The sequence below is a fragment of the Alnus glutinosa genome, chromosome 12 (assembly GCF_958979055.1).
Source record: "Alnus glutinosa chromosome 12, dhAlnGlut1.1, whole genome shotgun sequence".
Taxonomy (NCBI): Eukaryota; Viridiplantae; Streptophyta; class Magnoliopsida; order Fagales; family Betulaceae; genus Alnus; species Alnus glutinosa.
In genome coordinates, this window is record NC_084897.1 from 19,480,112 (window position 1) to 19,505,809 (window position 25,698).

The 25,698-nt window shown below is 35.8% G+C and overlaps 2 protein-coding genes and 1 long non-coding RNA gene across 5 annotated transcripts in view; all 3 read left to right on the plus strand.

Annotated features, from left to right (window-relative positions):
- Positions 1-38: 38 nt before the first annotated feature.
- LOC133851516 (uncharacterized) lies at positions 39-970 on the plus strand. Its single transcript, XR_009895810.1, has 2 exons — positions 39-356; positions 477-970. It is a non-coding gene; the product is annotated as an uncharacterized LOC133851516 (long non-coding RNA).
- A 5,385-nt stretch (positions 971-6,355) lies between these two features.
- On the plus strand, positions 6,356-13,545 carry LOC133851308 (probable serine/threonine-protein kinase At1g54610). 2 transcript variants are annotated; one of them, XM_062287655.1, is made up of 8 exons: positions 6,356-6,574; positions 6,974-7,397; positions 7,789-8,073; positions 8,154-8,471; positions 9,286-9,513; positions 10,756-10,856; positions 11,460-11,577; positions 12,821-13,545. In XM_062287655.1, exons 2-8 carry the CDS (start codon positions 7,038-7,040, stop codon positions 13,157-13,159), a joined length of 1,749 nt encoding a protein of 582 aa, XP_062143639.1. In that variant the 5' UTR covers positions 6,356-6,574; positions 6,974-7,037; the 3' UTR covers positions 13,160-13,545. The 2 variants fall into 2 exon arrangements, with proteins under 2 accessions (XP_062143639.1, XP_062143638.1); XM_062287654.1 differs by having other exon boundaries at positions 6,357-6,574; positions 7,005-7,397.
- Positions 13,546-16,075: 2,530 nt separating this feature from the next.
- LOC133851247 (protein HASTY 1) overlaps positions 16,076-25,698 on the plus strand; it is a 28,683-nt gene continuing 19,060 nt past the window's right edge. Inside the window, exons 1-12 of one of the 2 annotated variants that reach the window (XM_062287578.1) lie at positions 16,076-16,346; positions 17,568-17,669; positions 20,041-20,184; positions 20,270-20,350; positions 20,453-20,522; positions 20,768-20,838; positions 20,913-20,952; positions 21,031-21,076; positions 21,178-21,249; positions 21,371-21,608; positions 24,568-24,630; positions 24,732-25,022. In XM_062287578.1, the coding sequence (XP_062143562.1) occupies positions 16,233-16,346; positions 17,568-17,669; positions 20,041-20,184; positions 20,270-20,350; positions 20,453-20,522; positions 20,768-20,838; positions 20,913-20,952; positions 21,031-21,076; positions 21,178-21,249; positions 21,371-21,608; positions 24,568-24,630; positions 24,732-25,022 (1,332 nt within the window). In that variant the 5' untranslated portion in view covers positions 16,076-16,232. Of the gene's footprint in view, positions 16,347-17,567; positions 17,670-20,040; positions 20,185-20,269; positions 20,351-20,452; positions 20,523-20,767; positions 20,839-20,912; positions 21,077-21,177; positions 21,250-21,370; positions 21,609-24,567; positions 24,631-24,731; positions 25,023-25,698 lie in introns of both variants that reach the window. The other variant, XM_062287577.1, reaches the window with a different exon arrangement.

The window sequence follows — 25,698 nt, forward strand, 5'->3', positions numbered from 1 at the left end:
AATTAATTATGTTTTATATATATATATATATATATAACTTTCAAAGTCAAATTCTTGTATTGTTGCCTTACAAGTTGGTTAAAGTAGTCAGAATGTGTGCAATTCACATTGTCTGAATAAAGTTGAAAATTCACTCACTTGGATCGACGAACAAATAATAGATTCAAGCCAAAAAGCTTTAGAATAAAAAGACAAATCCTTCTTCTAGAGAGAGAGAGAAGCTCTTATTTTCTTGAGAGAGAAAGTTTCTTTTCTGGTTTTTGTTCGCCGGGAAGGGAGGTTTCTCCGGTGGTGGTGCCTCCTAGCCTTCATGGGCTATGGAGTTTTTTGATTCTCCATTGTTTGTACCGGTGGAGGTAGTTTTCTCCAAGTTATTAGTGCTATGGAGCTTTTGCTTCTCCTAGTCTTTTCTGGGCTTTGGAGTTTATGTTGGTTTTTGTTGGTTTTTCTTCTTCTTCTTCTTGTTTCTCTGACAGGAGGTTCTTCTTGAGGCGTCCGATGGGGTGATATTGTTATCGTTCGTGTCGCCTGTGGAGTGTTTTTGGACTTTATTTGTTAGGCTAATTTTGATGTTAGATCTACGCTTATCCATCGGCTTCTGAGAGACGCGCCACTCAGATGGGTCCACCAATGTTTTCTGGTTCCGCCGTTGATTGCTTCGGCTGTGTGGGTTACCAGTGACCGGCGTGTGACAGGGAAGTCTTCTCTTTGAGCTGCGCGTGATGGTCACGTTCCGCCTCTTTTCGCCTTGCAAAGGTGGCGCCCGGACACAGGGAGGCCGATCTGGTGTTTGGTAGACTCCGGCGATGACAGTGCCCCTTCCGACGACTTGGGTTGATTTTTCTATTAGTTGTATTTGTGTATTCCCTTGTTTCTAGGTACAGTTTGCTTATGTATGACTCAAATTTTATTGGAATTATCTTTGTAATGAAGGCTTGATTGTAATTTTAGTAAAATTTGGAATTCTGCATAGGCAGCTGTTTTTTAAACCAGATCCTTTTGGCTTAAGAGTGTGGGGGGTCTGTCCCTCATTTATCACAATGTAAGCCTTTGGGCTTTTAAAATTTATAATAGCACATGCTATTAGTTAAAATAAATAAATAAATAATAGATTCTTTTGTTATCCTGTAATTCCAAAACTACAAGAAAATGTCTTATAAATAAAATAATAATGTATATCATTAAAGTATACGCATTAAAATTAGTAGGCAACACATCGTGGCTCTCTTCCTCATAGAGACCGAGACTAGTGACGATGTTTGGGAACAACCTAACTGAATTGTTTTCGTTTTTTTTTTTTTTTTTTTTCTAAGAAATCATGTTTGGCTCAACTTAATTTCTTTTCAACCCAACTCAAATTTTTTTAACCCAATTAAAATATATATATATATAAACGAAAAAAAAAATAACATTAAAAAAAATTTAAGAGTGGCTGAACCACCCCCAGGTGGTGGCCGAACCACTCACAGGTGTTTGGGGGTGGACCGGCCACCCCCGAAACAGTTGGGGGTGGCTCTAGGGGTGGTTCGAAACCACCCCAATTTTTATTTTTATTTTTTTCAAATTTTTATTTTATTTTCTTTTCTAAGTCTATTTATTTTAAATATATTCAATTTAAGAAATCTTCCTAAACATAATTTCTATTTTTTTTTTCTCAGTTTTTGAAATTTTGAAAAAAATTTCAAAACAAAACAAAAAAATAACACATCCAAACAAACCTATTGTAACACCCCCTGCCCAGTAGGGCTAGGTTTGTCCATTTACTTATTCAAAGACACAAAGAGTCATAAGGTTTGCCAGATAATTTAACTAACATACTGAATTATTAAAGTAAAAGAAAATAGTTTTAATTCAAAACCTCAATAATTACGGAAACGATTATCTTAAATAACATTTATGATCGACGTCATAAATAAAAACCCAATGAAAATATAAGTTCTGTGTTAGTGCACTTATTATGGTGAATTTCAATTCAATAATCTTATTGCTATCCTAGATTCCCATTCTAGCCACCTAAGTCAATCTGCTCATATCCTGAAAATAAAAACAAAGTAAGGGAAAGCGATAAATGCTCAGTAAGAAAATCTTCAACCATAAAACAGTTGAGTAGAGGTGTTCATCGATTCGGTAGACGGTTAAATCGGTTAATTCGGTCGGTTAACCGACTTTTGTCGGAATGTAGTCGGTGAATTTATTTCGGTTAAGCGGTTAATAGGCGGTCGGTTAAATCGGTTAACATAGGTAATGAAACGACGCCGTTTTGATTTTTTTAAAGAAAAAAAAATGATCAAACATTTCTTCTTACTAAAACGACGTCGTTTCATTTTATGTCGGTTCGGTTAATTGGTCGGAATAGAGGGCGGTTTGGTTACAGCTTAAATGGCGGTTCGGCTCGGCTCGGATACCGCTTAAAAGGCGGTTCGGTTACCGATCCGGCTTTCGGAACAAAATTTTATACCGACTACCGAACCGAAAATTAGTCGGTAGGCGGTCGATGGCGGTTTGATTCAGTAAGCGGTCGGTAGGCGGATAATTTGCCCACCCCTACAGTTGAGTTAAATTCATTTTCTTTAAAACTGTACTTATAACACTCTTATTCTTTAAATCTCAATAAGATATAAAATATAAATCCATTATTTTACTTAAATCATATAAATATTTGCTTTTATATAAAATTTCTCATTTTAGGGCCCATGTACGCTATTACGCTTTGTGTACTATGGTTGTGCGGTCCTTTTGACCATGACAGTGACTATGACCGCAGACCTGTCTGTCAACTAATTAATCGAAGTGCACTTAGCACGACATAGGGATGAATTACCGCCTTCTCAACGTCATTAAGCGATTACGCTTCCTTCTTAAGTAACAGTACGAAGCTCATACATCTGTGAATATCTCTGGAGCCAAAATAACCTCCTCCACACACGAGTCCTTGAAATAATAAATCATTTCTATTTCTTTTACTACACATGAAACTTGTTCGGACTATGTATGTGAGGGTTTTCATAACTTTATAACTTTCTTTATTTAAAACTTTTCATATATGGAAACTTATCTTCATTAGAATAACTGAGAACTGTACAAAAATGTAATTTTCTAAAATAGATTGCCTTTCATTTAAAAATTTCATAAAATTCAAGGGTTGTACCCATACCAAGTTTAGTAATATAAACAAAATTCTAGGGATTTAAATTCTCTTATAAAAATTATTTCATGTAAGCACGATTTTATTAATTTTAACATAAGGATAACATAGCATACAAAATTTTCATAAATAAATACAGAGATTTTATAATGATATCATGCAATGAAATTATATTTAGAAGGAGTTAAGGATCCCCTTACCTTGATACAGCTGCTAAAAGACTGATCTAAAATATCACACACCTAAATTGATAAAACTTAATTACGTCAGCCTTAGGCTATAATGCAAATCATAAATAGAATCAGACCTAATGTGTCTCGGCTTTCCAATCTCTACCTATATCATGATTATAGGTGTTTTATTGTTATTATGAAATTATTAAACAATATTTTAGTATGTATGTTTTGGGTTTCATGAAAACTCTTGTATCATATTTATAAAATATGGTATTAATTCATTGTGTAAAAAAAATTGTTCTTTAAAAAATATTAGTTGTTCAAGTCAAAATCAAGAAAAGAGATATTTATGTATATAAAAATATTTATTCGTTTTGGGTTTCATGAAAACACTTGTATTATATTCATAAAATATGGTATTAGTTCGCTGTGTGAAAAAAATTGTTCTTAAAATAATATTAATTGTTCAAGTTAAAATCAAGAAAAATATATATATATATATATATATATATATATATATATATATATATATATATATATATATATATATATATATATATATATATTCGTTTTGGGTTTCATGAAAACTCTTGTATCATATTTATAAAATATGGTATCAGTTCATTGTATAAAAAAAAAAAAAAAATTGTTCTTAAAATAATATTAGTTGTTCAAGTCAAAATCAAGAAAAGAGATATCTATGTATATACAAATATTTATTCTTTAAAGGCATGACAAGAAAGAAATTATAAGTTGTATATATATATAAGACCCAAGTGGTGATGGTTTCAAAACATAAAATAAGTCATGTATATGCACTTACACGTGATGACTATGAATGATATCTTCCACAAAAGATGAAAAGTATAACAAAATATTACAAGAAATACTATATATAAGACAAAACAATGGATGATAGAGGTTTCATACCTAGTACAGTTATTGTGATGGAGTAGAAGACTAAGAGTTGTCCAATTTTTTTGCAAAGTAATAGAGTGTGCCGTAGAGAGAAAGAGAGAGATAATTGACTAGGTGATTGTGAGAAATCACTTATGGGACCCACCTGACTGGATAAATGGTTGGGCAAGTGGGTCCCAAAAGTGGTTTCTCACAATCACCTGCCCGAATTATCTCAAATTCGAACAAATAATTGTAGAGGATCTTAATCCAGATAATAAAGGAAGAGAGAGAAGGAGCGGTACGACTATAGTGAGGTAGGAGGCTAGAGTTTTGTCTCATTTTCATCTTTTACTTATAGGGTTTAGATATAATGGAGTGTATTTTTGATATAGTGAAAATAAAATAATAACGGTGGATAAAATTCCGTAAATGCCATAAATTTTTTTTATTTAAAAAAATATTGTATCTTTATAGATTTGGGAAAAATATTAAATTGTGAGACTCTATTAAAATTTCGTAAATACAGCCTATAGAATTTTCCTTTGTCATTTAATTATTCATTGACCAATATTTTGAGAAAAATTAGTGTGAATTAAAATTTTATACTCTTTAAAAAATTAATTCTCCATGACTACTAAAATTACGTAAATCTCCCTAGAGGAATACCGGGATCGTTACACCTGTATCACTAGATAAATCTCAAACACTTACTTGATTTATTGAGTCTCTTCCTTATATGTTTAAGTCCGATTAAGGATCACCTGAAGGGTTGACTGAATAATAGCAAGGGTCTTTACTTTAGAGTGATTAGGTGAGAGGGAGGACACGCTCAAGTGTCCATGGATACATACAATACTAAGGATATGTTTGGTACGTGAAATGATTATTCTATTAATAAAAATAAATAATTTTTATTATTAATGAAAAAAATGTGAATAAAATAACATTGATGTTATAGTATACGAGAAGAATAGTTATTCCTCGTTTTAAGAAATAGTTATTCCATTCCTAGTAAAAGTTAATTTTTTTTTTTTTTTTTTTTCTAATAGAATAGTTATTTCGTGAACCAAAAGTACCTCAAGTAGGTGAGACTTATGCATATTAATTTGTATTCACAACCTTCCTTCTATTGTACTTTGGATGTGCTCAACCCCCTTTGAGAGATTGCAGTGAGTCTCCCACATTCCACATTGTCGTAGGTAGAGAGTTCTAGGGCTGTATATAAATGAATAAGTTTGTTCGGCAACTTGTTCATATAAACTCGATTCGAATTCAGGTCGTTTAATAAATGAGCCAATCGTGAACATAAAATTAGGCTCGATTATTAAAGAAGCCCTACTTGTATAATCTCGACTGATTCTTATAAGCTCATATAACTCTATTTTTAATATTTTATAGTATTATTTTAATTTTGTAATTAGAACAAATTAAGTAAAAGATGAATTATCTTCGTAATATAATGGATATTGCTTGAATTATTGTTCTCGTGAGTCTTGATATAGATATATATGTGTTTGTGTGTATGTATAAATATGTGTGTGTGCATAATATATTTATATACATACTATTATACATTTAAACTCGAGATTGTATTATTTACGATTTAAGTTAATTTGTTTAATTAACTCAAATGATAAAATCTTTAACAATAATTAGTCTGAATTTACACAAAAAACTATTATTATATTTACTTTATATAAAGAATGAATGAGTTAATTAAGCCGCTTGCGAACAAATTTGAATTCACACAAAAAAAATTAAATAAGTTAAGCTTAAACAAATTATTTAACTTAATAATAAACTCAAGTTTAGCTCATATTCGGAAAAAAAAAAAATTAATAAATAGAACTTGAACATCCATACTCGAGTTGATTACTCCCCTACTGCTAACCTCTATACCTACTTGCCCTTTTGCTCGTAAAAATGAAAGAAAGAAATTTCCAGTTAAGGTAAAACTTATTTATTTATATATATATATAAATAAATAAATAAATACCTTTTGAAATATATATATATATATATTTCAAAAAAGAACCCTAGAAGATGTAATGGAAAAATGAGTAAAAAAGAAAGTCAGTCGGTCTATTTAGGAAATAATTATTAAAATCCATGGCTTTTACGCGAGTTGTGCGGGAGGAGAGAGAGAGAGAGAGAGAGAGAGTACTGGGGGGACGGGGGTTTTGACTTCTGTGAAAATGGGAAGATCTCTGCTGCTCTTTTTATTCCTCTTCTTGTCCGAGTGCAAAGAAAAGACTGCATAAGACACCAAAACACAACAGAGGCTCACAATCTCTCTCCCTGTCACTGTCTTGTACCCCAATCACTCTGTTTGTATAACTAAGATTCAATCACTGTAAGTCTCTCTCTAACTCTCTTGGCAATTTTTTTGATGCCCCAACAATTTATTTCCTTTTACGTATCTCACTTTTGAAGCTCTTTCTTGCCTCACTTTCTTCAATACCCAGATCAACTTTTGGCTCCAAATGAATCTTGGCAGCTCCTAATCATTCATAATTGACTCTAATGAGTCTGTTTTCTATCTTTCTTTTATGTTTGAATGGTTATGTTTACTTTTAATCATATGGGTCAATTTTTGTATAAATAAATACGTTTGTTTCTGTGAAATTAATATTGATCAGTTGAAGTTCTTATGGGATCATACAGTTAGAGATAGAGCTGATTTAAGCCGTTGACTCTTGAAGTTATTTATGCTTGTGGTTGATTTTTAGTGACAAATTCTCTGTAATTGAAGGTCTCATTTATGTATGTGTGTGGGTGTGTAGACCATGTTGAGCAATGAGGTTTAGATTAAAGAAATGGGGTGTGTGATCAGTCGAGAAGTGTCCACGGGTATAGTATCAGAGGCAAAGGAGGAGAAGAATCTGAGTGCTCAGTCTAATAGAAAGGTAGAAGAGCTTTCAGCAAGGAAAGTGGAAAGGAACGTTGTTGGGGCTCAAAACGGTGGGATAAAGGAGGAGAAGGATGGTGGTGATGGGGGTCAGAGGTCACCGGGGGAGAGAAAAAAGTCTAGGGCGAACCCCAGGCCGAGTAATCTACCAAAGCATTCACGAGAGAAGGTTGTGGTTGAGTGGCCGTCCTGGCTAACAAACGCATGTGGGAAGGCTCTTGATGGGTTGATTCCACGAAGGGTGGACACTTTCCGCAAGATTGATAAGGTGGGTACCTTTTTGTTGTTGTTGTTGTGGAAAATGGTTTGATTTGGGATTTTTGGATGCCTGTCTTGAATGATTTAACCCTGGCCATTCTGCAGTTAATAGCCACAAATTATGTTTATTTTTTGTTTTGAAAAAGGAAGAAATGTGATGATGGGTCATGTTCAGATGATTTTTTATTTATTTTTACATCAATTCTCTGTCACAAATGATGTGGCAGTGACAGGCTCAAAATTAATGCACAATGTTGATCAGTATATGTGAAAATGAAGGGAAAACATGACGGTTACATCATTTGAGATGGGCAATTCATGATGTATAGTGTTAACCTTGGTTTATAATATTCCTTCTTTTGATTCTCTATTTTTTTTTTCCTTGGAACTTCTGATGTTAGATTGGGCAAGGAACATATAGTAACGTGTACAAAGCAACAGATTTGTTGACGGGTAAAACTGTTGCCCTGAAAAAGGTTCGATTTGATAATTTGGAACCTGAGAGTGTGAAGTTTATGGCTAGAGAGATTCTCATTTTGCTGAAATTGGATCATCCCAATGTTGTGAAGTTGGAGGGTTTGGCTACATCAAGGATGTCATGTAGTTTGTATCTGGTGCTTCAGTACATGGAGCATGACTTAGCTGGGCTTGCTGCTAGCCCAGGAATCAAATTCACAGAGGCTCAGGTTTGCCTGTGTTTGCCTTGAAAATTGAAGTTAATGAACATGTTCTTTCCGTGCACTTCATAATGTTCCTGTTATTCCAGGTCAAATGTTATGTACATCAATTACTGTCTGGACTTGAGCACTGTCACAACCATGGTGTGCTTCACCGTGACATTAAAGGATCAAATCTTCTCATTGACAATGGTGGAATACTTAAGATTGCTGACTTTGGGCTGGCTTCTACCTTTGATCCAAACCACAAGCGCCCCATGACTAGTCGTGTGGTCACTCTCTGGTATCGACCTCCTGAACTTCTTCTTGGGGCTACTGATTATGGTGTGGGCATTGACCTTTGGAGTGTAGGTTGCATTTTAGCTGAGTTATTGGCTGGGAAGCCAATTATGCCCGGTCGTACAGAGGTAACTACGTACTTTCTTGTCTCTCTTTGCTTTATTTGCAGTATCATATGTCAACCTTCTATTTCAATTTTTATAACCTTTGGTATTTGGGGTGATAAGTTCTATAGCCAATATTATTTTGAATATCCATGTTCTTATCTTATTATGATTATTCCTAATCATGTCTTACATTATCTACACCAAATGGTCAGCAAAAAGACTTTTGTTTTTCCGCTTTCCATTTCTTCTTGCTCTTGGTTACTTGTAATTTTGATAGAAGCTTGCAAATGCTGTATTCGTTGAGGCTCTTTTTATTGTTTGAGCACCTATCTTTTCTTTTCTTTTTTTTCCTATTATATTATCTATTATTTATTATTGTTGCCTTTATGTTTATAGATTTTAAAGCCCTGTTATTGCCTTATTCCAAAACTTAATGTATGAGGGGTTGGATATAATTGTCGTTATCTATCTAGGTGATGTTGCCTGATAATTTGATTTAAAATGCCTTTGCTTTAGTAGTACGTCCATATTCCTATTTTGGATGATTCAAATCTTGGATAGGTCAGATTTTGCATCTTATTGGTTTGATTTCTTGTAGCTTAAAATATCTAGCATTTTTTTTTTGTATGTGTAAGAAACGTAAATTATATTTTGAATGTTAAATATATTCTTTTTTCTTTCCCTTCTTTTCACTGGTGGGTAAGCAAGAGGTGAGAATGTTGTTACATAGCATATTATGGCGAGAGTTTGTTGCTCCTTGTTGTCTACTGCATTTTGGACATGCATATATAATTGTTTGTTTAGAGCAGGTCTGATATCTTTACTACTCACGTAGGTAGAGCAACTACATAAGATATACAAGCTATGTGGCTCACCTTCGGATGAATACTTTAAAAAAGCAAAGTTGCCTAATGCAACCTTATTCAGGCCCCGTGAGCCTTACAAAAGATGCATAAAAGAGACATTTAAAGATTTCCCTCCATCATCATTGCCCCTTATTGATACGCTTCTTGCAATTGATCCAGCAGAACGTCAGACAGCCACAGCCGCATTAAGAAGTGAGGTGAGTCTTTTTTTGACCAATCTTTTTCAATTAAAATGCTTGAATGTATTCTGTTTTTGGCATCCTTTGATATTCATGGCTTCTCTAGACTTGACAATTTGAGTAGTGTTAAATTCTTTATTTATCTACGTGCTTGTTTTCCTAAGTTGTTGGTGAAACCAAGTGGAGAAATCCTTTAATCGAGTCACCTACTAACTGGAGTTAATGATTAATTTACCTAGAGTCATTACAGTCCATTGCAGGTTTAATGTAATAGTTTGGTCCCTAAAAGTCATTATTGCCTATCAATGGTAACCGGTTTCTTGGTCCATTACAAGTTTACTCATACACAGTGGAGACTTTTATTTAAAAATCTTGATAATTACGAACTCATTATAGGTCAGGTTCTTAATCTTTTTCTCCTGGAAGATGCACTCATTAAGACCTGAAAAATGTTGAGACAAGACTTGTTGTTGACGAATCTGGTCTCCTCAAAAGCCCAATACCATTTTTGCTGAACTGGAATGGACTCCTGCCTGTTGCTCCTCTTCTTGTGTCTTTCTATTGTAACAGTCTTTAGAGCACCTGTCTGTTGATCTGGTAGTCCAGTAATCTGGTTTTGGAATTGGTTTTTCTGTTGAAGCTCTTATATAGATTTTGTTGGCTGCCTTTTCATTTGTAAACTCAACTCAACTATTCCTCAACCAATAGTCACTAGTGAAATATGTTTAATTAGGTTATTAGGTCAAAACCTATACATGTATATCTGACATTTACCTTGAAGTTGATATTATCACTGTAAAAAAGGATCTGCTGTTGAAAAAGATAGCCTACTGATAACTGTTCGTCAAATTTTGGATGTAGTTTTTAAACGAAAGTATCTTGTTCTATATCATTTTCACCTTCGCTCACTTTTTGGTGTATTCCTGATCTTAAAAGATATGCCTAATGGATCTGGGAGTGCCAGTTTTGTTTGCTGTATAAAACTTGGGTGTTTTTGACACCCATGGAAATCAAACAGCTCTATCTTATTTGCCCTAGAATTTGAAATGAAAATGAAGTCACTGTGTGAAGTGATAGGCATCACCAAGGGTGGTATCAAGTCATTTAGATAATATTGAAATCCTAAAATATTGATTATGTGTGATGTTACATGCTTAATTTATTTATTTTCTCTGAATTTGTTGCTTGTCTGATATCTTTCTGAAATTGGGTCTGTGTACTTCCAATTTTCCTCTTTCCCCAACTTTTTTTTTTTTACAGTTCTTCACAACAGAACCTTATGCTTGTGAACCTTCTAGCCTCCCAAAATATCCCCCAAGCAAGGAAATTGATGCTAAACGACGGGATGACGAAGCTCGGAGGTGTGAATGCTCTAAACCCTGCTTTGTACTACAAATATTTGGTTCTTTATGACAATATTTTGAAATTGTGCATATTGATAAAGGTCTGATTGATATCAACCTGTGGGATCATATCCTATGTAAAGGATATTATTATTTTAGGCTTTTATAATTATTGCTTTGGTTAATATGGTAAAGGGCCTAGGCACCTTTTGTCTTAATTTACTCATGCTCTTCATCTTGGTATGTAAACATGTATATTGCCATGGTTTTTACTTTTTAGTATAGATTTCTACACTAATGCAAAACTTAGACCTCCCCGTGGTTTGAGGCATATTGTTTTCTACATTTGCTGGATAAGCTGGAGACATGTTAATTGCAATATAGTTAAGAAGCATATGATTTAGAATCAATAAGTATTAGAGGTCAAGTTGGAAATCTTGTTGCTGTCAGTCTCCATTTCAATTTTTGTTTTATCTTTCAGTTCTTAGTGTGCATTTATTCTTAATCTGTTTATGAGAGACTGTCTAGTTTTCTTATTGTTGGTATGTAGGGGTTTGCATGGACTTGTCTTGCTTATATGAGGTATAAAATGGGAATAATATTAACTGTATGGTTGTGCAGATTAAGAGCTGCCAGTAAAGCCCAGGCTGATGGTGTAAAGAAAACACGTACCCGCGATCGTTCTGTTAGGGCACATCCTGCTCCAGAAGCCAATGCTGAGCTTCAATCTAATATTGATGTATGTTTGATTCGTTGCTTCTATCTTCCATCCCTTTTTTTTTCTTTTTTAATATGTTTTCTGGTTTGGCTTACTAACCTACTGCATAAGCGTGGGTTCAAATTTTAGTATCCTCTGTGAATAGATAACCAGATGACGTGCTTTACCATTATGTAGAGATTATGTTATTAGTGCTCTTTGTGCGCCCCCTCCCATTTTTCTTCTCCTTTAGGTGCTGGAGTTGACTCAATATTCTTGCATCGCTGATGTTTATAAGTTATTGGCTCATTTTACTTGGAAACAAATGTGGGAATTTAAGATTTGAATATAGTGCCCTTTGATAAAAAAAAAATGGTGATGTGAGATTAGTGCTTGATATGTTTTGCATGCGAATGAAGCCTAATTTGTTTATGATTTTGATCCTCAATCAGATTTGGAGTTTCATATCTAGACTATTAGGTAGTTTGTAACCAATTGCCCTTTGTTAATTTTGAATTATTGCAATGTTAATAAATAGTTCTAAATGAGACGGAAAAACTATCATTGTGTTTCACAGGCTATAAGTGCAACACTTGGAACATTTTTGAACTTTTTCTGAACTTGTAATGACTATGAACTCTACTTGAAATGTATCTCTCTCTCTCTCCCACTTTACACACACACAGATAGATATTTTACATGCACGCATGTGCAGAAACACTAGTTAATTACCAAGATGGATATGAATTAGATGGATGATAATCCAATGCATTAATGTATGAGAGCTATTAAAGTTTCTTTCTTAATATGCCATACTTGTCAAGAATCATAAGTTAGTGTTCCCTGTCTATTGCTTAGGCTACCAGATTTGGTTCTGAAGTAGATTCAGTGGTAGTTTCTTGGAAAATGTTCATTTGCTCATTCGCTAAGATAGTCAGACGTTGAAAAGTGTTGTATAAGTAAAGTGGATTGTATGGAGCTCAGGGCTTTTGAATAGAACTTGTCGTTGAACAAACAAGAAGTTGAAAATTTGTTCACCTTTACTGAGGTTGAGATTTTTTTTTTTTGGATAAATGATACGATATGGGTTAGCCAATTCCAAAAATTTGATGAAGCAGCTTATTCTCCCTTGTTCTCGCTCTTAGCAACATCACGAGTGTGTGAAAGATTTATGTGCATACAATTTGCATGTCGATTTGGCCAAATTTTACAGTCACTCTTGACTCAATTCATGTTTTGGTTCTAGTTTTTATCTTTCTTGACCGTTGGCTTTCTTCTGAAACAGAGGAGGCGTCTTGTTACCCAAGCAAATGCAAAGAGCAAGAGTGAGAAGTTTCCTCCACCACACCAAGATGGACAGCTTGGCTTTCCCTTGGGTGCTTCACATCATATTGATCCTGCTGTTGTTCCCCGAGACGTCCCATATAGTTCAACCTCTTTGGCTTATCCAAAAGAACGGCTCCAAACTTGGTCGGGTCCATTGGGCGACCCTGCCGGCCTTGGTGCTCCAAGGCGGAGGAAGCATGGTGCAGTCAGTGAAAGAGAACCATCAAAACCAAAGACGGTGGCTCACAAAGATAGAAGTGCCGATGCTCGTGGTAAAGGAAAGAACAGCATGGTTTAAACTTTTGAGTGTTTACATCAAGATTCAGATCTGTTAAGCTGGACAGCCTATGCTTACACAGTTTTGATGAAGTCCTACTGCAATGTAAGGCAAGTCTATCAAATCAGCCTGACTTCTTTTGGCATTGAAGGATGTAATTGGTTGGTTGGTTAAAGGTGCAGGGGGTATGATCAATTTTTCATCTATAGTCCCTTACCTTTTCCCCAAAGAAAAGATAACAATGGAAAAAAAGTCAAGTTCAATTTGTTGGAACAGTGAAAATTCTCGTATGTATATCTTCATTTATTTATTTTAGTTCCAAGTTCCTGGTTTTGAAAACCGAATCCTGATTAGAATGGTTAAATATAATCTAATAAAGGCAGCCCAGCCACATTCTTGTGTTTGAAGTTTTTGCTCAGCAATCCAACTTGTCAGGATAGATGCCTTTCAAATGCAGTAGATTTGCAATTCTGTCTCTATTGTTCATTGTACTTCTTTTGCATGGCAACTTTTGCTCTAGACCAATAGATTATGGATTGGTAGTTGTTTATCTAATGCATCACATGCTTTAGGAATGCTTATGTTTTTTATTTTGATGATCTTTTGAATGGCTGGACATATTTGTGAGTAATGTTATAAATCCGTATTTTTATTTCACAACTAACTCATAATGTTAATATGACAATCTCAACCAATTCTATTTTTTTTTTTTTGAAATAGTGATTGATCTAAGGATTGATTGAGATTGTCACGTTTTCATTGCAAGATAATTGTGGGATGAAAATGTGATTTTTAGTATTACTCTATTTGTCAGCATTCTTCGGGCGTTGGATTTGGCAGCAATCAGTCCATCATTAGTGTGGGTAACGTACATATAAGAAAAGAAAAGAAAAAACCTAAAAATTTCTATCACAAACTCAAAAGGCCAGAGTTTGAGAATGATGCACAAGCAGAAAATTCCCCATCAGCATTTCCTCATAATTTTCTTATGAAGAACTTGAAAACTTATCATAGGCTTATTACCATTCTATTTGGACATTGACAAATTCTCTAGGTTGAAATGCTTATCACGCAAATGAAGCAATTACTTGAAAAGATGAGTGCAGACATTGTTTGATAATTGATTTTTTTTTTTCTACACAATTCCATGAAAAATGGGTAGGAGGAGAAATTTTGATAAATGATATATCCATATAAATAACCTATAATAAGCCCAACTAATAAAAGGTCCACCAGGTCTACTACGCATAGAAAGGCCAATGCAAATCTATGAATGCACTATATGAGTCATATGATCGACAATATGACAATTTCTACTGGGGACTACCTAAAAAAGAGTCTAATGTCTAACATAAAAAAGACATTCCAACCTAATACCTTTTTTCTCATTGAAAATACTCTACTTACTTAAGTATTGGAGTCTTTCTCGTTACCCTTTGGTCGGTGTCACTCCGATGGTACGCTCTTTGTTTTGCAGGTACCCGCAACCCAATCCGACCGTACAAAAATCCGTCTCAAGCAGTTGACGCCATATATGAGAACGATGTTGAACACTTGAACATGTGGCTAAGACCAGGGCTGATGGCTCTTTCTTCTTCGAACTTATGTTCACTATTTGCAAGTTATGTTCAGCCTTTCTCCATCCTTCAGATCTGCACTCACCCCACCAGATTTGCACTCACCCATATTAAATCTGTACTCACTCATTGCAAATCTATGTTCTTTCAATCATTCGTCACATACCTGCATTCGCTCCTGCCAAATTGGAAACCCAAAAAGCCAACCCGAATTTCTCCATTAACAAAGTTGTAAACAGTCGTGGAGAATAATAATTCAATTGAGTTGCAATCGAATCCTAAACGAGCTCGTGCCGGAGTAGATTAGATGAATCTACTTGTAGATCATATAATCTTGTATGAAACATATCCTTGTAGTTTTGTTGAAATTGTTTATTTATTTCATTATTTATATTCTTTATTTTTTTTTTCATCGTGTTGTTTAAAGTTTAATATATTCATCGGTCTAGATAATTTCTTTTCTTGTTTACTAATAAATCGACTAATCAAGCTCATGTTTCTATAATCAATTCGATCCCTCGAGCTTATTGGAAGGAGGCCTACTATATACAATTTAATTCCCATTGATATATACAAGTAACTTATGGGAATGAGAAACTACTAGAATGGAAGCTTACTATATATAGTTTAATTCCCATTTGCCTACACAAGTAGCCCAAATGAATGAAGGACTACTGGAATTGAGGCTACTATCTTCAACTTCATTTCTATTGGCCTACATAAGTAGCTCAAGGGAATGTGAGACTACTGGAATGGAAGCCCACACTCACACCGGCCCAGTGGACAGCCAGCCCAAATATAGCTTGCTGCACATGTTGAGAAAGAAAATCTTATATGAAAGACAACTTATAATGGAAATAAGGGAATGACAACTCATTAAAAAGGTGGCATATTAATTATAAATTGCCTTATGAAAGCACACGACATAAATAATACTTAGTCTATATAAAGTCAGTAGGAGGCTAAATTGAGTTAATGCTTTTATGCTCTAATCTCTATCTATTTTCTTATTATCACCTTCACATTTTTACTGACTTAAGCAGTGGAAGTGGTACCGCTGCACTCCTCCCCGTTGGCGGCGTACTACTTTGATGTTTGACTGTCTTACAGAATCCTGTATTGAAGATTAAGCGTAAACAATCACCGTTAATTTTCGACATTAAAAGTTATCATTGGCAAACCTTATGGAAGCCTCTTTTGAACCAAAATTCTAAACTCTTACCACCAAAGCTATCAAATTTATTGATAAAGAGATAAACAACGAGTATCTATGATGCATTAAAATAAATTTAAAAAATAAATAGAAGAGTAAGTTAAGATAATCACATTGCTTTTGCACATGACATTGGCAAGCAAGTAAAGCCCGAAGACTTCAAAATGGTAGATTTTCTTAGTCCTCTTTACTTCTCTCCCACTCTAACAACGTACGTTTGTCTATCACCCTCCATTCTCTCCTTGAAGCCCAAGAAAACCTTTGAAAATCCCCTACTGTATACGGAGTAGAACCCAGTAGAGCCATGGAGGACAGTAGCACCAATACAGCCAACAATGTGGCCCGAGCCATAGCTGCAGCCCTCGACTGGACCTCCACTCCCGACGCTCGCAAAGCAGCTGTTTCTTTCTTAGAATCTGTACCCTCTCTCTCTCTCTCTCTCTCTCTCTCTCTCTCTCTCTCTCTCTCTCTCTCTCTATATGTGTCCTCTATGTATATCAGTTTTATCTTCCTATGCGTGTCATTCTCTGCTATATTCAATTATCTATTTGTAGTTGAATGATTGAAATTTGGTTGCATCTTGTGATTTTTTTTGGGGGGTTTTGGGCCAACTAAGATGAGTTTCACCATATGGGTATTACTGCTTTGTGTTTGAAAGCTGTAAATTTGTGATCCTTTTTGCTTTTATAGGGTTTTCGAGTCTTATGGTCCGAACAGAGTACAGAACCGGCACTCCCGGAAGCCTTTTGGGTTTGAATAAATTTCATTGCATGTTATGGTCTTTGTATTTGGAAGTGGTAAATTCGTGAAACTTTTTATGTTTCGATAGCCTTTTGGATCAAATGAATGTGAAATATCCATTTTTTGTTGGCTTTTCGGTCAATTAAATTTGAAAGTTTGATTGCGTTTTACAAGATGGGAATTGGTGCTTCGTGTTTAAAAGACGTGAATTGTGAACTTCTTGTGTTTTCTTTTCCCTGGTTTTGGGCTTTTGGGTGTCAATAGAGTTGATTGCCTGCTTGGGTTTTTTTTTTCCTGTTGCTTGGGTTGTCTGATGGGTTTTCGGGTTAGCTTTGGTTCTCCTTTGTATACCACCTGTGTACTTAGGAGCACTTTACGCTTCATTTTCTTAATAAAATTTTAATTACCTATCAAATAAAAAAAAAAAAAATAGAGTTGATTGCCTGCTCTTGTTTTAGCATTTAGAAGTAGCAAATTTCTGAACTTTAATGTTTTTTGAAATTTTGTATGCTGTTAGTAATTTGGTTAAGTTGCACCAAAACTGTTTATGTGGTTTTCATTTGAAGGGGGTGAACTTTTGAATTGCTTATTTTTCTACAGATTAAGACGTAATTTGATTATCTTTTGTCAGAAGGATATTCATGTTGTCTGTATAAACTTTTGCAAATGGTCAAGTCTGCATTAAATTTTGGTAGTGGAAAAAGTTTACCAGATGAGGCTCGTGACTGCATTCCTCCTTTTTCCCTTCAGTAAATTTAGTGGATTAAAATCCCTATATATCAGTTCAGTCGCTAGCATTATAATTTATGCAATTTTGTTACTTCTATGTAATAGGCGCTCCAATTTCCTGTTTATATATTGTTTTGGTTGATAACTACATTCCACTTAATTTATGCAGATCAAAACAGGAGATGTACGGGTTTTGGCAAGCACATCCTTCCTTCTAGTCAGAAAGGACTGGTCTTCTGAAATTCGGTTGCATGCCTTTAAAATGTTGCAGGTTTATGGGCATATGCTCTTTGGAGAAGTTTCTTTATGCATTTTGGTGTTTTGGTGATATGGTCTGTTGATCCATCCCATCTTATCTAGAGAGAAATGCATTTTGTACGACATGATTGTGTTATAATATCTTTTCTGTAGGAATGCTTTAGGTTATATGCTGTGGATGATCTAGCTGGGTAGAATTTTTGCCTCGTATTCTGTCTAGGTGTAACTCATTAACTGCAACTTTTGTCCTGCACTCCTGGTTTTCTCTCATGATATATTGGTGTCCTTACTAGTAGATTTACTCTTCTGGGTTTTTTTGTTGTTGGTAGGATAAAGCACTTGCAACTGGAATTGATATTCTTTCTTTATTGTTTGGTTTAGTGAATTGCTAGAATAAACCTATAAGTTTGATTGAACAAATAACTAATTGTTATCATGCATGTTGTTTGTAGTCCTTGCAATGAGAAAAAGCTTCATGACAATTGATATTATATACCTGTAAATCTCTGAGTGATGAACCTATATGGAATATCATCCTATGGAGATAATTGTAACCCCAGTTATCTCATTAATGTTATGGACTGAATGCACGCATCGCATCTAAGCGTGGAAAGGTCAATAATATAGTCTTCAAAAGTGTAGCCATCATACCTGCAGAGTGGCATATATTTAGCAGTTAGGACATAAGTCTTTGAAATAGCATATACACGAAGCATATCGGAGGGTTTGATTCTGAAATGAATCCTTGGATGAAAGGGTTTTCTTCTGATTAGAATTTAAGAATATAGTACTTTTTTCTTTTCAAATTTGAAGCGTTTACAGGTGTCTGAGATTATGTTATGTTTGGTATGTCCGAAGTTATGTCATTGAATCCCACTAGTCAAGTTGGGGATTGCAATGTGATGGTTTGGGCATGGACGGTATCATCTTTCTTCTGAAGGCCTAGCAAGCACTTCCTTTTTTTTTTCCCCCCTTCAGACACAGTCTTTTTCTTGGTTGGAAATATGCAGTGAAAATCAGATGGTTTATGGTGTTGATTGTCCCACCCCTTTCCATGGACACCCCAGATATAATTTTGAACTTGATTATCAAATTTAGGCAACTTATCTTAAGAAGGAAGGGGGAAAAAAGAGAGAGAAAGAGACTGCAGTTGAGAATCCTTTTACACTTAGCAAGTTGCTAATGCGGGAGGGGGGCACTTCTGCTCAGAATAAATAGTAAAAACTCCACAAAAAAGAGGAAGGGTAACATGTTAATGCATAGAGGCACAGTGTATAATGCTAAAGAAAAAGAGTTACAAGTTAAAGAATTGAAGCCCTACAGATGGAGACAAAAAAAATGTGAATTTCCCTTCACTTGACTGCGGAGAGAAAGCTTTTTGGCAAAACTCTCTGAAACTTCACTGACGTATGCTTCTCATCAGTTTCTCCTTATCCAAAAGTGCCAAAATAAACATGTAGGCACGGGCACTGCTGAATGAGGTGGAATTTAATTTATAGAAAGCTGAGCCTTCTGTGTCTGAAGATATTGATGTGGGGGAATTGATGCTGGATTTTCAGCTCCTCGATGGAAAATGTTCTGTTAGGCAAAACTGTCTTTTTATTTGTTATACTGCCTAGTCTCTAAAGTGCATCCCCCATATCCTTCAATAGTATTTCAACTTCGTATGCCTCTTGTATCCAAAAGGGATTTACAAACCACCTAAATACAAATTGTATTATAAACAGCTAAATTAAAACGTCCTATCCAAGTGCTTAAGCTTGCTTGAGTTTTGGCCATTGTGTTAAATGGTTCTGGGATTCAGGTGAGTGATTGGTAAGTGTACTTTGTTGGATTTTTTAGGAATTTAGATGCCTTGAAGCCAGAGGCACTGGAATGTTTATAGTGAAAGGCATTTCTTAACATGTTAAAGTAAATTTCTTTACGTTTTGGCACATTCCTACAAGTTGGCATGCTAGTGGGTGGGTTGATAGTTTTATTTATCTGTTGCCCTGTGAACAGGAATTAGATTAAGTAAATGATACATATTTGCAGTTTTTTTTTTTTGCAAGATTTTGAAAATGGTGGCAATGAAAATTTTAAATTAAAATAATCCAGTCACAAAAAAAGAGGGTTCCTTGGATAAATTATTAACATGTCAAGTGCAGTAGAACGACATGGAGGAAGAATTTAAAAGGATATAACAATTTGCTTTTAAATTACCTAGATCTTTATTGATGTGAATGTGTTAGATTGTATGATCTTTACTAGACATTTTTTTGGTATCCCCATAGTAAAGTCTGTGGGTTGCCCTTTTCACACCTACATTACCTAGCTAACGTTATGATGATTTCGATGTTCATTGGTCTAAAAGGTGTGGCTATAACATATGCATCTTTCTGCAGCATTTGGTACGGCTGCGGTGGGAGGAATTAAGCTCTACAGAACGTAGGAATTTTGCAAATGTTGCTGTTGATTTGATGTCTGAGATTGCAAATCCTTGTGAGGAATGGGCTTTGAAAAGTCAGACAGCTGCTCTTGTTGCTGAGGTTTACACCACACTGGTCTTGACTTATGTTTAATGCTGCTGATGATCATTTACAGTTCTAGTGCTCATCTTATGATGTGTGACAGATAGTTAGAAGAGAAGGCTTAGTTCTATGGCAAGATCTGCTCCCGTCTCTTTTATCCCTGTCCAGCAAGGGTCCTGCACAAGTAAATCCATTCTCTGCTGCTTGCAGCTATTGTCTTGCATGATTACATTTTTATTTTAACATATGCATGAGGTATTATGTTGATCCTTTTCTTTTATGTTAGGCTGAGTTGGTTTCGATGATGCTGAGGTGGCTTCCTGAAGATATTATGGTTCACAATGAAGATTTGGAAGGTTATCATGGATTGCCTTCAGCGTTCTTCACTATCTCTCTCTCTCTCTCTCTCTCTCTCTCTCTCTCTCTTTTTTTTTTTTTTTTTTTTGTGTGTGTGTGTGTGTGTGTGTGTGTTTGGGGAGGGGGGGGGGGGGGTGACACGTGTGCGTGTATGTGCACATGTTCATACACGTGCATGGCACTTTCTCGTCTGGAGTAGCATTTCTTTATTCCTCTCTTAACCTGGTTTGAATGTACCATACAGGTGATCGACGTAGGCTGTTGTTGCGGGGGCTTACTCAATCTTTGCCTGAAATTTTGCCTTTATTATTCAAAGTATGCCTTGGTCCTTATCTTCAGCAGAAGTCATTTATCCTTTCAGTTTTGTAATGCCTTAATTCTTGATGCAGTTACTAGAAAGACACTTTGTAGCTGCAGTGAGTGCAGCAGGTAATCAAGAAATGGATGTTGCAAAACAGCATGCAGCCACAATAATAACTACTTTAAATGCTGTTAATGCATATGCAGAATGGGCTCCATTGCCTGATCTTGCTAAATATGGCATAATTCATGGGTATGATATCCTTCTTTTCAGTTTGACATAGTCGGATTTGAGATGGTTGTACTGGTATCTTACCCTCTCTCTCCCTCCTGTCTTTCTCACTCACACAACAGGTGTGGTTTCTTACTTTCTTCTCCTGACTTTCGTCTTCATGCTTGTGAGTTTTTCAAACTTGTCTCGCCAAGGTATGCACTATAGTTTTCTTCAATTGTATTTTCAACGTTGTTTGTTGTTAAAGACGAGCAAACATTTTCCGTAGTGAGAATTTCCACGAACTATCATGTTACTCTGAATTGGGACTTGCAGGAAGAGACCTATTGACGACTCTGCTTCTGAATTCAATTCTGCAATGGGTAATATCTTTCAGATCTTGATGAATGTCTCTAGAGAATTTTTGCACAGATCAAGCTCTAGTGCTGGAGTTATTGATGAAAGTGAATTAGAGTTTGCGGAATATGTATGTGAGAGTATGGTGTCTTTGGGTTCTTCGAACTTGCAGTCTATGGCTGGCGATAGCACCCTTCTTCCCCTTTATTTACAACAGGTAATTAGACTCTAATATTATCTTGCAACCTGTATCATTAGAGTTTTCATTGCCAATTAGCATTATTTTGGAGTTCAACTCAGCTTCACATGGTAAGGCATTATCACAAACTAACTTTGTGAGTTACCAAGATTTAATTTGTCGGGGATGAGTCTGCACTGAAACTTAGCATTAGCATCTGATGCTTGCTCTTTGATTTAAGCCCTAGCCTATAACCTTTCCCTTAATGTCACACCATACATATAGCCTGTCAGCATCTAATTTATCTCAGTTATTCATTGGTCACTTATGTGAAGCTATTGGCAGCACGTGAACTAAGTTGGCATCATTTTTCTCAGTTTGGTCTCTTCTCTCTGACAGCCTTGGTTTGAGGGATTGTAATTCTACGAATGAACAAGTAATAGAGGTTTCATGTAAATGCCGCGTCTTGACCTTTCAAGACATAGCTACATTCCATGGGTTTTCAGTCTGAATTGCAATGAGCTTTTGAGATCTATCTGAGCTGAGCTTGGTCAAACTTTAGGACCTAAATCCAAGTTTTGGCTGTAAGCTCAACGCAGCATGGAGTATAGAGATACCTTAATACTTTATGCACTCGTGCTGCTCTTTTAACCGAAAAGTTGGAAGTGGACAAATCCTCAGGCCGTTGAATATTAAGTTAGTGTAGTTGTTGGTGCTAATATAGATAATAAAAAATTCTACCATTCGGTCAGAATGGGCTGAGGTCAGGCCGGGACTTGAGGGCTTTCTGTGGGCCAGCTGAGATCTAGGCAATGATTTCTTCTAAGGGTGTGTGCCTGAGGTTACCTCAACTGAACCTCATTTACCAATCTACAGGTGGTCTACCTATTTTGGCCCATTCACATGATTTGCATGGCACAAGTCGGTATTACTTAAGGTTCCTTCGCAAAAAAATTCTTCAATAGAACTTGTATCTGATGTAATCTTTTCTGGGGAGTTAAGTTAGAGACTAACAAGGAGTAAATCTCCATTTATTTGTAGTCTAGTCTAATAAGGAATAGATATTCCAAATTAGGTTATAGGCTATTCGTGAGTATTCTTTCTCACTAGGGTCTAAGTCAATGACGGCTAAACCTAGCCTTGTAACATGTAGCTGTTATTCCTCTAGGGTTCCCTGCATGATGTAAATGATGGCTAGATCTAATGGTTATGTTTTATGACCTAGCCGTCTCCTATTTTAGCATAATCCTAATGAATAAAATATCATGCTTGAGTATTATCAAAACTTAGAACGTCTTTTGGTGTCTTGAAGGTTACAGCTCCCTTGAAGTAGCCCATATCATTTTCCCTTAGTTCTTATTTGTTTGGTTCACATCAAGTGGCATCAGAGCTAGGGTTCCTCTTGTTAACAAGCAATTTTTAATCATAGAGGCCCGGTTGATTGTTTTCTACAGCAATCACCGATCCACACCATCACCATGTCTTTCCAAATCTTTTTGGGTGCAAAGCAACAAGCAAGGCTAGAAAAGATGCGATTAGATTTCCTAGTGTGGAAAGATAAATCTAGCAAACAGATGGAGGAGCACATGAGAAGAATTAAAACCTTTCCAGCCAGCCAATCCCCGCCCATAACACCTACCCCACCGGCACCATCCTCAGTCGTAGATCTATGCCGTTCAGTCCACCAACAGCCACCGTCGTCCCAGATGTACCGGTCACCACATATCCGCCGTTCGTTTCATAGACTCGCCATAAAACACCGCATCAAGCAGCTGCTATGGTTTCCTTGTCAACCCCGAGTAGCCCACTCCTTCCGCACATCCAGAAATCACCAAACCCGGCCTTCTAGATGCACTGTTAACCACCACACCGCTGAAAGCTTCTCACTGTCAAGTTTTCCGCCATTGCAGGCCACCCCGCATGCAATAGTTACTGCATCACAGCCCAGCTGTCACACTCAAAATAAAAGAAAGAAGAGACGTGTTTTTGCTTGATTCAGGAAGAGAAAGAAAGAAAACACAGGTCCTTGTGTTTGGGATTTTATCGCTGGATCGGAGCTCATAACTGGTCTGGACCATGCTGTTGATTGAAGTCGACAAAGCCTTGGTTTAGTTTTTAATATTTGTTATTTCCATAATTGTTAAGTGATAATTTTAGAAAGGTTTTAAGGGATTTCAACAGTAGTCTCTTAGAATTTTTCCTTGGGGACAAGGAAATTGTTAGGGGAAGGGAATGGTGTAAACTTTTCTTGGGAGTTAAGTTAGAGACTAATAAAGAGTAAATCTCCATTTATTTTGTAGTCTAGTCTAATGAGGAATAGATATTCCAAATAAGGTTATAGGCTATTTGTGAGTATTCTTTCTCTCTAGGGTCTAAGTCAATGACGGCTAAACCTAACCTTGTAACATGTAGCTATTATTCCTCTAGGGTTCCTGCATGGTGTAAATGACGGTTAGACCTAATGGTTATGTCTTATGACCTAGCCGTCTCCTATTTAAGCGTAATCCTAATGAATAAAATATCATGCTTGAGTATTATTAAAACTTAGATTGTCTTTTGGTGTCTTGGAAGTAGCCCATATCCTTTTCCCTTAGTTCTTATTTGTTTGGTTCACATCAGTATCATTCATTTCTTATAGGGTGAGAATTTCAGATCGTTACTATTCTTAGTTCCATGCTTTGCTTTTAATCTGGACATTATATGGGCATCTTTGTGGCTTTGAGTTCTTCTTATATCTCTTATGGAAGCTTGGAGCTTGTTATAAAAAAAAAGAGATATGTTCCCTGTTTCTTGATTTATGTAACTTATGTGATCTGGCTTGGACTTGCACTGCTTTTCATCTGCAAGAGCTGGGTTTAAAATCTAAAATTTTGAACTATAGATTTTTATATTTCTGTTTAGAATCCGAATGATTTCTCATCCTGTGTAAACTATTCATTTCCATGAGCGTAAACTGAGTTGTTCAATTACTATATAACCCATTTCTTATTCTTTTCAGATGCTGGGGTTTTTTCAACACTTTAAGCTAGCTCTTCATTTTCAATCCCTGCTCTTTTGGCTGGTAAGTAGCATTTTACCAATTATGTTTTTAAGGCGTCCATAATAAAGGTCAGCTAGCAGATAGTTATCTTTGAATAATTTTCATGCTTGCTTCCCTTTTAGGCACTAATGAGAGACTTGATGTCAAAGCCAAAGGTTGTTGCACATTCAGCTGGAGACAGTTCGGCTGTTAATAGTCTAAGCACTGGTTCTGGACAGGCTGATAGTGAAAAGAGAAAGATCTTAGGTTTTGTGAATGATGATATTTGTAGTGCAATTCTGGATATATCTTTCCAGCGTATGCTAAAGAGGGAAAAGGTTCTTCCTGGAACTGAACATACCCTGGGGGCATTGGAGTTGTGGAGTGATGATTTTGAAGGCAGGGGTGATTTTGGCCAGTATCGATCGAGGCTGGTACGTATCACATGTCTAGGATCTAAGATGTCTTTGTTTTTCGCATTTTGCATAATGATACTATTCTTTTTCTTGTTTATAACCTGCTACAGTTACAGACCGTTTTCCTTTTAATTAATTAAAGTGGTGGGGGGTGTAACTTTTTTTCCTTTTAATTAATTGAAGTGGTGGGGAGTCATATGGCATGTGGTGTGTTAATCATGATGGAAAAATGGAAGAAAATGTATGAAAGGAGGAGCTGTATTTATTTTATATTCAGCCCTATGCTATTCATTTATATATAGGAGAAATGAGTACAATAGAGTGAGGAATACCTTAAAAGGGGTTCTCTTGTATACTTCCTGTGTACTAAGGTTGTGTCCCTCTGTATTTTTTAATGAGATTGAATTATTTATCAAAAAAAGAGAGTGAAGAATATTCCTGAGAATGCAAGTTGGTACTAGGACACCTATTCTTGATACCTCATCTAAGTATTCTTCTAGAATAGTACACTTATTATAGCATGCATTCTAACACTCCTCCTCAAGCTGGAGCATATATTTCATACAAGCAAAGTTGGGAATAGATAAATTCTAACCGACTCTTACATAATGACTTTCCTTAGACTTCACAAATGGTGTGGCTATATCTCCACTCAGTATCTTGTCTCTGACCAAGTGGCAGTCAACTTCAATGT